General features: G+C 42.2%; 1 protein-coding gene across 50 annotated transcripts in view; it reads left to right on the top strand.

The window, feature by feature from the left end:
- CLASP1 (cytoplasmic linker associated protein 1) overlaps positions 1 to 15,980 on the top strand; it is a 289,654-nt gene that overhangs the window by 247,862 nt on the left and 25,812 nt on the right. For 27 of the 50 annotated variants that reach the window (XM_054257722.2, XM_054257721.2, XM_078328014.1 and 24 more), the window contains 3 exons: positions 8,639 to 8,789; positions 11,783 to 12,026; positions 14,268 to 14,458. In XM_054257722.2, the coding sequence (XP_054113697.1) occupies positions 8,639 to 8,789; positions 11,783 to 12,026; positions 14,268 to 14,458 (586 nt within the window). Of the gene's footprint in view, positions 1 to 3,992; positions 4,110 to 8,638; positions 8,790 to 11,782; positions 12,027 to 13,597; positions 13,688 to 14,267; positions 14,459 to 15,980 lie in introns of all 50 variants that reach the window. The other 23 variants (XM_078328019.1, XM_078328016.1, XM_078328009.1 and 20 more) reach the window with 3 other exon arrangements.

The raw sequence follows: 15,980 nt of genomic DNA, 5'->3' as shown, positions 1-15,980 counted from the left end.
AAAAAGAGAAACTGCTTTGTCTTGAGATCTTTAGATAATACTTCACCATCTGACCAGAGCCTTTAGAAGTCTGCATGGTGGCTTTAGTGACCCCCTCACATGGGCTGGAAGTTACCCATGGCCCCACTCAAAGTAGTTGCCGGAATTTTTAGGAAAGAGCCAGAGTTTGGACCAGAAAGGGGCACGCATGCTCTGTTTGTCTACAAGAAGCCTAACTCTTTGGGATCACTAACAATACAAACTAGGACGCTTTTGTCCTGAGGAGTACTGACACCAAGATCTTAAAATGAAATGAAAATACCACAGCATGCTTTTTTCCCTTAATGGTTACCTCCTTCCTAAGAAGACATCAAAACATAATTGCTTTTATATTTGGTTCATTAAATGATCAAGAATCTCCTACACTTCTTCCTTATCACCGAAGTTTTCTAGCTCCTCATTTCCTTTAAATACTTTGGAACATAAGAAGTTTGCAGTTTATTTTCTATACCTATCTTACCTTGCTGTTTAAATTGCCCTTATGTTGACTCCCCCAAATGTCCCTCTGCACTATATTTAGGTAGACTGCAATATGATACTATGGCTCCAGATTTGGTCTGTGTTGTCTTGACTTCAACAGGCTGTTACAATTAAACAATTGAGACCAGAGACTAATGAAAATATGCTTGGCTTTCCCAGGTGTGACTGAGGTTCAGCCATTTTTTTTCTTATGCTACCATCTGTATCTAAAGAATATGGTGGTCCAGTGATGACAGTAAAATCATAAAATCATCTTTCCTAGTGGAGAAAGTTTTGTGGAAAACTTGAATTCTCTGTAAATTGTTGTCTCTGTTTAGAAGAGATACTTATGTAACATTAATTGCAAAGTCTTTCTCCCATAATATATACTTCATACATCTTATCTTTTAGTTACTGCATTCTTAAGAGTACCACATTCTTTAGGTAATAAGTCAAAAGGTATAACTCAAATTAAGCATTTTATTATTTATGCTACTAATCTAAGTAAAAACTTGGTAGTGCTATTAGTATCATTTATCAGAGCTAAGAACTGGCTAAGTCAATCTTCATGGGTCCTCAGGTCTAAAAATTTTGCTTTTCAAGGTCATTATTCCTTCTTAATTGGCCTCAATTTAATTTTTAGTTATAGTTACAGATTAGTAGAAGAAATGAAGAGATTTATTTTCAATATTAAATAGTTCATGTGTGGTCTAAATATTTTCTTATCAAATTCTTCTTTAGGGAATTATTTATGTAGTTTCTTTTTGGTAGAAAAAGGTTTTTTTAAACTTGCCATCATTCAGTGCATAAATAGCATGATAGCCTTAGCCAATTGGAGCTCACTGGAGAAATTATTTTTCTCGCAACTGAAACTGTCTAGCAGTGGGAAAAACTGCCTCATGTCATCATGTCACTAGAACTGTTCAAATAGGCTACGTATTTTCTAACAGGAAAATGATAAAAGACATGGATTCTTGCACTAAATAGAATTGACTAAGTTACCTTATTCTAAGGAGACTAAAGACAGGTATACAGATCTGTTGTATATAATCTCAGCTGTTTTTCTGAGCATTGCCCTGGAAGTGTTGATTTTCTGTGACCTGCCATTCCTTTGAGTTATCTTGACCAGACAGTGTTAGCTTTTTATTCTGTAGGGGAAAAGCTATTACCAATTATTTGTTTTGAGTCATTTTTTTTTTTTTTTTGAGACCAAGTCTTACTCTGTTGCTCAGGCTGGAGTGCATTGGCATGATCTCTGCTCACTGCAACCTCTGCCTCCTGGATTCAAGCAATTCTCATGCCTCAGCTCCCAGGTAGCCGGGACTATAGGCATACACCACCATGCCTGGCTAATTTTTGTATTTTTAGTAGAGATGGAGTCTCGAACTCCTGACCTGAGGTGATCTGCCCGCCTCTGCCTCACAAAAGTGCTGGAATTACTAATACAGTGAGCCACTGCACCTGGCCTGTTTTCAGTCTATTTTAACTGTCATAACGAACTTTTTTTAGTCCAAAAATTCTATACTTGGATCATGATGAGAATCAGAAACCATTCTAAAATGATAAATCTGATCGTTTTTAAAAAGTATCACTAGTGGCCAGACATGGTGACTGATACCTGTACTCCCAGCACTTTGGGAGGCCAAGATGGGGGGGATTGCTTCAGCCCAGGAGTTTGAGACTAGTCTGGGCAACATAGTGACACCCTGTTTCTACAAAGAATAAAAATTAGCCAGACATGGTGGCATACACCTATGGTGTCAGCTACTTGGGAGGCTGAGGTGGGAGGATTGCTTGAGCCAGGACAGGGAGGCTGCACTGAGCCATCATCATGCTACTGCACTCCAGTCTGGACAACAGAATGAGACCCTGTCTTTAATTTAACATAATATATATATATATATCACCAGTGAGGCAGTTGTTTTTTTATCAACCCAGTAGTAGTAGAGATGCTGTAGATAATAGGTGAAACTTCTGTAAAACATTCCATTACATTTCTGTGTGAAAGAATAAACCACCTATTACCAACTAATACACAAATACTACTTGGTATTTGGAGAAGAGATCTATGTGCTAGGTTCTTTCATTGTGAAAAACATATTTATATTTTACCTCGTGATTTTATGGTAAATGAAAAACAGAGTTGCAAGGGGCTTCAGAAATAATCTGGTCTGCTATATGTTCTCAGCAGACATGTCATAGAGCAGATGATTCTGTGTAAATAGCGTGTATGTCCCTAGCAATAGGAAGTAATTGTTAGTGATCCTCTCGTCAGAGGATCCAGAGTATGGATAGAATAAAGTGACGCCTAACAGGGTGACCCCACCGCACACTCAGAGGTGGGTGGGTCTGCTGCTCCTTCCCCAAGCAGAGACCCAGCCTGAGGTGTCGCCTGCATTCCTGCTATATCCCCACCTGCAACCCAGTGTGTGCCCCACAGAGGCCAGTGTGTCTTTAGGCCTCTGTATCGCAGTGACTTGGCATCTCAGTACCTCATTTTCCTTATAAAGCAGGGCCATACCTGTGCTCAGGGGAGTCTAGCATGCAGAGGCTCCTGCTGTGGGGACACCAATGCATGCCAGTGGCAGGCAGGGCTGCTCTGTAGGTGCCTGGTGCTGATGCCGTGGGCTCTACCTGGGGCCTTACCCCCATCACCAACCAGCCCAGCTCCCCGCTTTCCCAGTCTCTTTCTCCTTCTTTTTGAATTGCAGCAGTTGTTAGAACTTTACTTCAGGGCCTCTGCAAGCCCAGGCATCCAGTGACAGTTGTGAAGGGAGGATGAATACTTGTGTTCCCCCAAAAGTTTCAGTTCTCATACTAGGTGATATGAGCAGAAAGATTTGGTTTTTGTACCTGTACTCTGAGCTGGCCAGCTGAGACTTAACATGCTAGCCCTCTAGTGGTGCTGCTGTTGTTTCAGAAGGAAACAGCTGTGCTGTCTCTGAATGACATCCAGCTGGATCACAGCCTTAGAGAATGCACTGCTCCACGCTGGAGTGCTCTGAGCAGAGTAGCTCAGTCTCTGAGTCTTCCTGCTGGAGTCCCTCTGGTCCCCTTTGAATTGAGGCCCCATAATTCTTCTTTGGTTCTTTCTAAAATAACTGATGAGTTAGTTAGTTATCTGAAGGTGAGCATCCATATTTTCTTATGTATCGTGCTTGTTATGTCCATCCCAGTGCATGCAGATACACACACCCCCTCGTACTCACACATACACACAATCCCACACATGGAATCTCATGTGATTTTAAGTAGTAAACACATTCCATGGTTGGGAAGGGAAAGAATAAAGTGGTCTCATCGAGGACCAAATTGTAAAACAAAATTTGTTCTTTTCTCTGTATGATGAAGTGCTAATTTTGCTCTGATTAATTTTAATAGAACTTCGTCAAGGAAAGAGGAGACTAAGACACTTAGCGTGTAGTGCTTTCCTCCTCCCCTCCCCTTTGCTTTTTGTATTTCTCTCTCTGATTTTCCTCTTCTGATCACTGCAGTCGGTTGTGGGGTTGGAGTGCCGACGGGTTAGCGAAGCACCCACCTCCCTTTTCTCAGCCTAACTCCATCCCCACCGCTCCTTCCCACAAGGCTCTCAGGCGCTCTTACTCTCCCAGGTAACAAGCTACCTGTCAAACTTGTCTGAGGTGTCACAATATTATTGCATTTCCAAGGTCGTCTCAGGTCTTTGGGAAAGCCTCTAAGCTGCCTCCAGTATGGTCCCTTCCTTGGTGTCACCTAGCAGGAGTAGAGCCTTGGTGAGAAGTGTGAGCAGGTGTGTGATCTTTGCCAGATCTCACAAGTATGGTTCCTGCTGTGTCAACAGACACAGATGACCCTTGATAACCTGACCAGATTCATCACCACCTATTGTGGTGGGCCTTTCTGCACAGTGCAGTGCTCAGGCCCCAGAAGGAGCTCAGGAATTGCTGTGAGGTCAGCATGGGCATCAGTGGGAGCAGTTTCCTTAGCATGCATCTCAAGTGCAGAAGGCATTCCCCTGAGAAGTCAAAGAGACCTACTCTTTCCCAAACCACACCTGTCACTCTGAGCCATGCTATTGACTATAGCTGATTTCTTTCCTAACATACTCTGATATGGGGGTAGTCTGAGCATACACGTCCAGAAGGGAATCCCCAAGAGGCAGGGTAACTGTTAACAGCTCACTGAGGATGCCCTGCTTCTAAGAAGAACTGTCAGTCACCTCACATACCCCCACAGTTGATGCCGAGTATGGCATCATGGACACTGGTGTTATGAGTCTGGAAGAAGAGGTGGGCTTCCCTCAGATGCTGACAGATGGTAAATCTGTTGTACAAAGAACAGTTCACATAGTACTGCACATGTCTGTTTCAGGATCTCTTGGAGGTGCTTTTTATAAGGTCCAGAGATCAGATAATCTCTTCCCTAGAAACCTGTTAGAGCACCAGGCAGTACAGCTGTCATTGTGCTTTGTGAGATGAGTTTCTACCCTCTACGATAGAGGGTGTGATAGGAAAAGGGTTTTAAAAAATGGCCTGTTACTTTTGAAATGCTTCATAGATAGCTTTTGTGCAGATTTGCATTCTGACTTTTGTGGAATACAAATAATCTACATAGTGAAGCCAAAAATAGTAAATGAAATACATTAACAACACCTTCCTTTTGAAGCTGTTATACCACTGAAAGCCACTTCTAAAATGTACAGAGAACCCTGCGATGAATGTTTCTAGATACACAAGGTTAGGGCAAGCAGGTGAGGAGATGGCTGCTGTCTTTAATTTTGACAAAGCAGTTCACTCCTTTGTCTTTCTTTTTTTTAAGGTTAGCTGTTCCTCCAAGTGTAAGATCAGTTGGTTGACTGTCTCCCAGTATGTTGATCTGCGTCCTCTCCTGGGCACTCAGCTTCTCCACCAGCCAGGCATCAAGATTGCCCTCCAGACCACATCCCATCCCTAGGATCACCTTTCACATATATACACAACGATACATGTTGACCTAACTCATTAAAAGAGAATGCTTAACAAATACTTACAACTTCTTTTGCCCATTGGAGGCAGAGATAGTTGACTAGAGACTTTTACATTTAGAAAGCCTATCAGTTCCATAAAACTAAGAGGGAATCTATATGTCTGTCTCTTTCCTCTGTGCCAAAATCCTATTGATTCCATAACAAGGAATGACTGTCCTTATTCTATGCATTGTATCCTTTCCCTACAAAATGACAATGAAGGCAGACTTCTCTCTCCAGTTTCTCTCTTCTTGGAGACCTGACCCCATGCTCTCCTCCCTACCCACACCATGGATCCTTTAGTGGGCAAGCCCAGGGCTGCATTCAGCTTCCATGTTGGGTGGCATGGCCTAACCTTAGTCAGTGACTATTAACTGATTAAGCAATTCTCCCTAATCTTAAATACTCTAAGGGAGCCCTTCTGGATTCTAACCAGAGTGTTTACAGGTGACCAGGGCCTGACCTTTAACCCTAGGAGTATGTCCTGGAGTTGTCTCCGGGCTGAAACAAGACAGGCTATGGGGCAGATGGCAGATTGAGGTTTCCCCAGGTCTCTTCTCAGTCAGCTTCTAAGGCTGTCCTGCTGTGCTGCTCCCTTATATACTGCTTGTGAGGACACACTATCTACCCTCCCTGATGATGGCTTTCATGGGAAGTTCTTTTTCCTATAAGTGAGAACTTAACAGTTACTGATTTGGAAAAATACAAGTCAAGTCACAGCATAAAGATAGCAAAGAAAGTAGCGTGGTCCATTTCCTGTTAGAGGTAAACAGTTATGTCTGTCACCTGGAGCTCAAACAGTTTTAGCTTCATACCAAGGAGATACTTCAAACCTCAAGCTAGTAAGTGTAAAAGAAGACACCTTTGATTGTTCTTGGTTCTGCAAATGGTGCTCCTGAATTGGGAGTGGGAGTTGGTTTATTAATTGAAAGTGAGAAAAAGGAAATTACTAGCAGAATCCTTTATTTTCCTATTTTAAAAATAAAAGAGGCTATTGTAAGAGTGAAGTTATGTGAACTGAAATGAAATAATTTTTAAGAAAGTTCAAGTTAAGAATAATGAGATGAATTATCTGAAGCGACATAATGGAAAATAATATTGTGACATCCCTTAAAAAACTTGAACGTTCCGCCAGACTTCCTCTTGTTCATCCCATCATTCAGTTTTTTGGACTTTTTTTCTTTTGCATGGGCTATGCTGTTAATTTTGGTTGTTGTGATTAAAAGTATTTTAAGGCTTTTTTTTTTTTACATGTTGTATATATATTTTTATTTGAGTCATAATACTCAGTCTTTATATATTAAAAATAAGTGTACTGGCCAGATGTATAAATGCCTTGTATTGTGATATTCTCAGAAGGAGGAGGGGAGCCTCTGGCCCCTCGGTCATGCGTTCCTCACATCTAAGGAGTGTTGCCTTTTTGATAGATAGCCTTGTGAAGGTAGACGAGGTTGAGATCTTAAATTCTGTTCAGGTTTTTTATTATACTTCCTGTCAGTTATAGACCTGGAATTTCAACAGCAAACCTGTTCAGGGTTCACATTTCTCTTTGTTTGATGGTCAAGTCAGTCTTTTGAGTTGGAATGTTTTTTTGTGAACTCTCCAAATGCAGTTGGGTTGTGTATTTTCTTTCATTCATCAGGAAAGGTGGATTTTATCTGGGCCATATTTATAATTGTAGACAAATAGCTCCCATCTTGGAGAGTGTGGTCAGCTCTTGGGCTCTAGAACCTACCAGCACCAGCCCTAGAAAACACTTGGATCATTGCAACATCAAGCCAGTAGAGATCTAGCCATTTCAAGTGGGAGCTCTCCAAGTCTTATCTTGCTCATCTGCCCACACTTTTTTTGTTTGAAGGCAGAGTACTCAAGGAAGAGTACTTAGTAAATGTTCATCATTTTTACATGACAGGAAACTCACTTTAGGAATATACAGGATTGGTTGTGTTGTCCGTAGGAAGGATACTTAGTTTCTTCGGTTATTACTCTTTTGAGGAACAGGAAGATTGCTTTTCTTTAGTCCTTAAACAATGTTGCATGCTTACTTATGCATAGCCAAAGATTCTTTGTGTGTCCCTAGCAATCCTCAGTATAGTTCAGGACTTCCTGAAAGTTAAATTAGATGAACCCATCTGATCTTTTCTTGAAACTTTCTTGAAATAAGTGACACTAAAACTAAGATTTTTTTTTTTAACTTGCCCTTGGTTGACTGTTGCTTCATGTTTTGCTTGCTTTATGCTGATACGTCCATCCCATGCTTTTCTTTTATATTCTCAGGATGGTTTTTGTTCTCAGGATTCTAAAAGGCACTTGTTGCAAACTACCGTGCACCAAAAAGGGTTGTTTGGTTTTTGCACTTCATTTCATGTTTTGCTCTGCCCAGTGTCTATAAAGACAGCAGTCGATAACACTTTTCCCTGAACAACAAATATTTCTCGCTTTTATGAGGATTTTTAGATATCCATCCAGGAATGTGACTTTTTATAAAATCTGCTTTAATTACAAAACTCCAAATAGAAGGATGTAGAAGAGTCTGATATTCACAGCAAGCTTCTGGGTGAGATGATGTGAGAGTTAGACTTTCTGGGCCTGTTCGTAGGGTGGATCTGACTTTGAGTCTAAGGTAGTTTTTGTTTTTTTGGTTGTTTTTGATAGGGTTTTGTTTGTTTTCTGGATTGAATACCTGGGAGTATAGCCTAGTCTTGTGAGGTCATTTACTTTGCTCCTTTGAAATTGGTTTGTACTACTAGCTTTATTTCCAGCTGCCCATTCCTCCTAAGTTTGTACATTTGAGACCAGTAACAACCAAACTCCTTTTTTTCATCTTCAAAATAAGAAAGTTATTTTTCCACTTTCATTATCTTGTGCCTTCAGTCACCAGTGTCACTCTTTGAGTTCCTACATTCTCGTGGTTACTGTTGTTTCCCACTGGTTTTTATTGAGTGCTGATGTAATGTGTTTGGCAGATTTGACAAGGAAGATGTGTAATTGTCCAGTGGTGGTACTCTAATAAGATGTCTCCTTTTCATTCCAAATCACCCAATAAACAAAACTATAAATATGTCTTACTCTGTAAATTACTGGAAGTAACTTACACCCATATCTCAGTTCTATGTATATGCTTCATTTTAATAAATAAATATTTTTGATCTTTAGCATGCTGGACTATGATACAGAGAACCTGAACTCTGAAGAAATCTATAGTTCTCTACGTGGAGTTACAGAAGCCATTGAAAAGTTTAGTTTTCGAAGCCAAGAAGATCTGAATGAACCAATTAAACGAGATGGCAAAAAGGAGTGTGATATTGTAAGTATCCCTAGACTAAGAGATAATAATCAAATCAAGGTAATTAGCACATCCATCAGCTCATTTATCATTTCTTTATGTTAGGAACATTGAAAAATTCTCTCTTCTAGTGTTTTGGAATTATACAATAAACTGTTGTTAACTGTATTTACCCCACAGCACTATAGAGCAGCAGTCCCCAACCTTTTTGGCACCAGGAACTGGTTTTGTGGAAGGTAATTTTTCCACAGACTGGGCCAGGGGGCAGGAATATGGTTTGCAGATGATTTAACCACGTTACATTTATTGTATACTCTATTTCTATTATTACTGCATTGTAATATATAATGAAATAATTATACAACTCACTATGATGTACAATCAGTGGGAGCGCTGAGCTTGTTTTTCTGCAACTAGATGGTTATGTCTAGGGGTGATGGGAGACAGTGACAGATCATCAGGCATTAGACTCTCATAAGGAGCACACAACCTAGATCCCTGGCGTGCACGGTTCACAGTAGAGTTGACACTCCTGTGAGAACTTAATGCTGCCACTGATCTGACAGGAGGTGGAGCTCAGGCAGTGATGTGAACCATGGGGAGTGACTGTAAATAAGATGAAGCTTCACTCACTTGCCTGCTGCTCCCTTCCTGCTATGCGGCCCAGTTCCTAACAGGCCACAGACCAATACCAGTCTATGGCCTGGGGGTTAGGGACTCCTGCTATAGAGCATTAGGACTTGTTTCTCTTACCTAGCTGTAATTTTGTAGCTATTAACCAGGCTCTTTTCCTCCCCAACCCCACCTTTCCCAGCCTCTAGTAACCACACTTCTGCTCACTAGTTCCATGAGCTCCACTCTTATTAGTCCCCATAAATGAGTGAGAACATATGATACTGGTCTTATTTCACTTAACATAATTGTCCTCCAGTTCATCTGTGTCGCTGTGAGTGATAGCCTTTCATTTCTTTTTATGGCTGAATAGTATTCCATTGTGTATATATGCCACATTCTCTTTATGCATTCACTTGTTGATATACACTTAGATTGATTCCTTATCTTGGCTATTGTGAACAGTGCTATAATAAACATGAGGGTGTAGGCATCTCTTTGGTATACCGATTTCCTTTTCTTTGGATAAATTCCCAGTAGTGGAATTGTTGGTTGTATGGTACTTCCATTTTTAGGTTTTTGAGAAACCACTATACTGTTTTCCATAATGGCTATACTAATGTACTTTCTCACCAACGGTATATAAGAATTTCCTTTTCTCCACATCCTCACCTTTGTTGTTTTTTTGCCTTTTGCTAATAACCATAAAATAGTATTGAAAGGCCCAAGATAATTAATTTTATAAAATTTCAAAAGAGTAACCCTCAGTTATCTTGTCAAGGAATGTTAAGTGCCTTTTTTCTCAGTTTGCTTTTGCTCGTTCTGGACAGTTTTGTTTCATGATGTGATAAAAATGGTGAGTCTGAACCAACCACCACCATGGCTTACTGGGAGCTCCAGTGTCATGGGAGAGGCAGACCAATAAGCACAGGATCAGCATCCAGGAGACCTGTGGCTAGTTGTGGTGTGGTGCCTAGGGAGGATGTTCTTATACTTCTCTAAAGAACTACTTTTTATATCTTAATTAAATTAATATAAAATTTTGTTTGTGGGTGTTAAAAACCAAACACATCCCAGCACCTCCATTAGATACAAATCCAAAAGAATTGAAAGCAGGGACTTGAACAGATATTCGTGCACCTGTTTCATAGCAGCATTATTCACAAGACCCAAAAGACGAAAGCAGCCCAAGTGCCCATCAGCAGATGAACAGACTAACAAAATGTGGTATATACACACAGTGGAATGTGTTCAGCAATTCCACTTATCTGAGGTACCACCATAGGCAGATTGTGAGAGACAAGTATGTTAAAGGTTGTCAGGGGTTGCAGAAAAAGGGAGAGGGATGAGGTGCAGGGTTTTTGTTGAGGATGATGAGAAAGTTTTGGGGGTATACATAGTGGTGATGGTTACACAACATCATGAATGTATTTAATGTCACTGAATTATAAATTTTTAAAATACTTTTCCACAACTGGAAGAAAGTATAAATGCATTAGCACAAAATGAGAGAAATGTATCTTGTCATCAGCACAAGTAAAAATGTTGCCATAGGGATCACCAACGTGTTGTGGCTGCCTGGAATGTTTCCACCATTGTAAGGTAGTCAGATGTCTGGGTTGAGGAAAGCAGTCTGGCCCCGTTGCCAGCATCCAGCCCCTACCTGCTGGGCTACAATGCCACCTGCAAAGGGGTTAGACCACTGGTTTGCCCCATAGGAGAGGACCCTAAGAGCGAAGGGCTCGTAGGGTCAATACCATGGCAAGGGGCCAGTTAGAGGGCCAGCGGTTGGATTTGTTGAAGACAACATTCAGAATATACTAGGGAAAAAAACAAAATTGGGAAAATACTTAAGACCCATTCTCTGATACAGCATAACAACTCTGAATTAGAAATATCTGAAAGAAGAATGATCTGCCTAGGAGGTGCTAGGTTCCCTGTCACAGGAGATTGTGAAGCGCTGGGGCCCAGCACTAGGCAGGAATACACATAGTACAAGGAATTCATTTGGGCCAGGGCTGCAGTGAGAAGCCCCGATGGCTGGTGTGGTCCTTGAGAGCGGGGGTGTGAGTGGACAGCCTTTCTTTCTCAGGGTCCTTCTGAGTTGCATGGTATCCCTCGGAAGACAGCTCGGTAAAGTGAATCACCAATTTACAAGGTAAAGCAGATTCGAAGTGTAAAGACTAGATACAAATGCAGCCCTGTTGTTCCTTTTACGGTAGTTTATGGATTTGGTGTTTTCACACCAAATTAATATTCATTGGAATACTAACAGCTGTCTTTTTGCCACTGGCCGTACATATTTCAAGGGAAAATCTCTGGCCCTCCTAATATTTCTGAGCATTCAAAGGAAATGTCCATTACAAGTCCCAGAAGGGAAGTGACAGTGTGCTGTGATCCAGGTGTCCCGCGATGGGGGCGCTGCCTCTCCTGCCACCGAGGGCCGCAGGGGCAGCGAGGTAGAAGGAGGCCGGACAGCTCTGGATAACAAGACCTCGCTACTCAACACCCAGCCTCCGCGTGCCTTCCCGGGGCCGCGGGCGCGAGAGTACAACCCGTACCCCTACTCAGATGCCATCAACACCTACGACAAGACTGCCCTGAAGGAGGCTGTGTTCGATGACGACATGGAGCAGCTTCGAGACGGTTGGTGTCTCTTTGCTTAACTGTCCCCATCCAGAAGTGCTTCCCATGTGCTCCTTCCTGTCTGGCCAGCACCAGGCCCACTGGTCAGATGTGAGTGGAGACACTGGGTCTGTTCTTCCTGCTTAGTCATTTGTTCAGGCACTAGTTACTGCATCTCTACCTTGTGCTTCGGCACGGGGGACACGACAGTGAACAAGAGCACAGGTCACGGGGCAGTGAGGAAATAAACAGTCACACGTGATATGAAGAGCTGTCATAAGGAAAGGCTACCTCTGCCTTCAGGGAAGCTTCTCTGCAGGACCCAGGACCCAGGCAATCAAGGGACAGAGGAGCAAACAGGATGGTGAGCATGGGCTCAGCCTTCATGAAGGCCTTGGGCCTGCACATCCCAGCTCCCAAGCTGTGGAGTGAGATCCTGAAGCACTGCTCCGAGGCTTCCCTCTCCTCTTACACCAGCTTTGTAACCAGCTCTCCCTGGAGCTGTGCTGACCTCCATGCTGCGTTTGGGAGGAAGGGGTCTGACATAACACTGAGCACATGCATTATCATGTGTGGTGCCAAGCTACAGGCTGGGTCAGAAAGATTTACCCAAAATGTAACATAAGCATATAACATAGGGATTATGGAGCAGAAGCAGAGCTAGTCTGCTTTCTTTCTGGCTCCTGTGTTAAGACCAGTGTCTATTATTGAATAAACCAGTGAATGGTGAATATATATTTTTGTACATGGTACAATGGTATTTTTATCTATTTTTTCACCTCTCATGTTACATGATTTGATTTATTTCAATTTGATAGTGCTTTTAAAAAATTGTTCTGAAGCCTGTTTTATTTCTCAAGTTTGAATGAATAAATTAGAACCTACAGTAGAATTCTAAATAGTTAACATCCACTGAGGGCCTACTGTATGTTATGAAGTGTATAGGTTGCCAAGGACCGAGGTAAATGAGACATGGTCCCTGGCCTCAGAGAGCTCAAGGTCTGTCAGGGGAGCAGACTGATAGTGGTCACCCTAATACCAGAGAATGACTGTGCTGGAGGCAGATGCCAGATCCAATGGGGCACAAAGAACAGAAAGCTGATCTCTTGCAAGGATCAGACAGTAGGGGAATGCTAAGCTAGGAGAGTTCTCTAACTGTCTGAAAGCAGAAATGGCTGTAGGGATTAAAAGCCAAATCACTTGGCTATTAATTGCTTATATGCTGGTGGGTAGTATCTCAAACTCTGCCCACACATCTGTTTACTGGGCAGTAAGCTAATAGGGTACAGTGTTTGTAATGACTGGCACTTCCTGGGAGAAGTGGAGTATTTGCTTTCATTGCTTATGGATTATTTACCTTCTCCTTTACAGATCTTGATTCAGGTAGAAGTGACAGTGTTGGTTATTCACCAACTGTGTGCTGAAGACTTAAAGAAAAAGGCAGGAGGAAATGACAGAGTTCTTGACCATTTCAGACTTTCTTGTGTGTTTGCTATCCAATCTTAGAAATTAAAGAAATATGCAAATACACATTTAAGTAGTTCCTAATAACTTGTCTGATTTGTTTGTTTTTCCATCCTCTCTATTTAAAGTTGAATATTCAGAGTTGAGGTTTCTTAAAAGAACATGGAGGAGAAAGGATGTGCCTTTCTGCCATAGAAACCGTGTTCACAGCCCTACAGGTAACTATGTTGAGTCATTTTGGGCCAGTTTTTACTCTCCACATAGATAGTCCACCAGTAGTCCAGACACCTTGATTGGCATTTGCTCACCGTGCTGGTTCCTAAGCTGTAGACATTTGAGAAAGGGATGGTGAGGAGGCCTTGAGGAGAATGTGTGTACGGGAGTGGATTTGGCCCTGGTAAGAGGCTGTCCAGTGGTGGGGCTGACTCAGGATCACGGCAATGAGAGAGAGTTTTGGAAAATAAGAGGGTTGAGGCCCTCCTTTGGCAGATACAAGCATTGCTCTTGTCTGAAGTAGAAGGAAAAAGATAGCAAGCAAGGGTGAAGACATTGACTGTTGGTGCTGGACAGCTGGTCTCGCACCTCTGCTTTCACAGTGAACTTGGTGAGAAGGTTGGCAGAGGGTGTGTAGGCTGAGGCCGGACAGCGAAGCAGGGTGGAGGGCGGGAGGGGAACGGTGAAGGAGGCGTTACTTCTGGGAGATGAGGCGGGAAGAAGAGAATCGCTGGGCACCACTGAGGGAGCCCCTGTGCCAGGTATTTCCTCACGAGGTAATGTATGTCTGGTGTGTCTCACCAGTGCCCATCGACCATTCTGACCTGGTGGCTGACCTTCTGAAAGAGCTGTCCAACCACAACGAGCGGGTGGAGGAACGGAAAGGAGCCCTGCTGGAGCTGCTCAAAATCACACGGGAAGACAGCCTTGGCGTCTGGGAGGAGCACTTCAAGACCATTCTGCTCCTGCTGCTAGAGACCCTTGGAGACAAAGACGTGAGATGCTGGTTTGGCCTTAGCTTGCCCCTTTCCATGTAATGGGGTCACGCTGTCCTTTTCTCACTGGGGTTGGCTCCAGCTTTACTTTCCGGGTTGTGCTTACTGTTTACATCAAAACATGTATTTGTTCATTTTTCACATATTTTCTGAGGACGTTTAGTAAGGTAGTGTTTTTATCAGCAACAAGCTGCTTCTTGGCGTACGTGCGTAGTCTGCAGCTGGGTTTATGGTAGTTGAGGGAACTTCATTCCTGCATCTAGTTGCTGTAACACAGAATTTCTTAAAACTTCATTAGCATAGAATATGGTCTTTTAGGATGCACTTTTTTTTGTGTTTCATTTTTGTTTCATGTGTAATTGAGAAAAAGTTTCATTTTTTTAAAGACCCAATTAAATGCTACATTCCATGAAATTACATCTTGGTTCCCCCTTACATATAGCAGTTCCAATAATTTTAATCAAGTGACAGGTTCCAGAAGTATGATTCTGACTTTTGTATTATTAGTTTTAAAATAAAAAAGCTTCATCATGCTGGGACATTTGAATATGACAAACTAGGTATTCATGACATGTCTGGTCTGATCTGTGATGTGCATGCGGCACATTGAGAACTCTTAAAAGGGGGAGTAATCTAGTCAATGTCCTGTGTTCTCTCACCTTTGGAGCTGGTGCCTTACATGGAGATAGGAATAGATGCTGGGAATTGCCAGAATTAAACCTCTACAAGAAAAACCTTATCTGTCCACATTAGCTTTGTGTAGGCCAGCAGAAATGAGAAGAGAGTGCTGTGGTGAGGAGCTGGAAGAGGGAGATGGGGAGGATTGCCAGGAGGTGACAGGCCATGCCCAGGGTTAACTAGAGGGGACTTGCGTGGCAGCCGAGTGACAGGAAGGCTGCTGCATGCCATGCCGTGGTGACTCAGATAACTTTCTGATGCTTTGGATGAATGGTTTGGTTTAGGGATAAGTAAAGATAGAAGAATGCTAATAAGTAATCTGTTTTACTTTTTTTTAAAAAAAAAAAAAAAGACAAAGTATTGGCTTGTAAAGCAGTTATGCCTTGTCGGCTCTCTTGGGAGATAAAGTGATGTCATATAGAGGACAGGTAAATGGTGTATTAGTGTGTGAATTGTACAGATGAGTGACAAAGAATCAGGATGTACTTTCTGGCTCTGGTATAAACTCCATTCTTTTTTATTGAGATTAGGAGTCTGTTTGGAATGGCTTTCCTCCAGATCTGTGACTCTGGCCTTAACCAACTCAAGGCAGGTACACACACCCAGTGATCTCATCGCATGGAAGGTCAGAATAACGACAGGCCTTCCACTGTCCTTAGGGAGTTCACAGTCTTACAGGCTGTGTTGATGAAACATCCAAGTGCTTTGTACACATTCTTTCATACATTTTAGAGAAGGATAATTTGTAGGCTGAAGCCTCAGGAAATCTGGAAATCCCCAGAAAACTGATAATGAACTTAGGTGTCTCATCCTCATTTGATCTCGAGTGTATGGCTTGTTCAAG

The sequence above is a fragment of the Callithrix jacchus genome, chromosome 6 (genome assembly GCF_049354715.1).
Source record: "Callithrix jacchus isolate 240 chromosome 6, calJac240_pri, whole genome shotgun sequence".
Lineage (NCBI taxonomy): Eukaryota > Metazoa > Chordata > Mammalia > Primates > Cebidae > Callithrix > Callithrix jacchus.
Note: the sequence above shows the minus strand (reverse complement) of the source record. Positions and strands in the feature narration are given on the sequence as shown.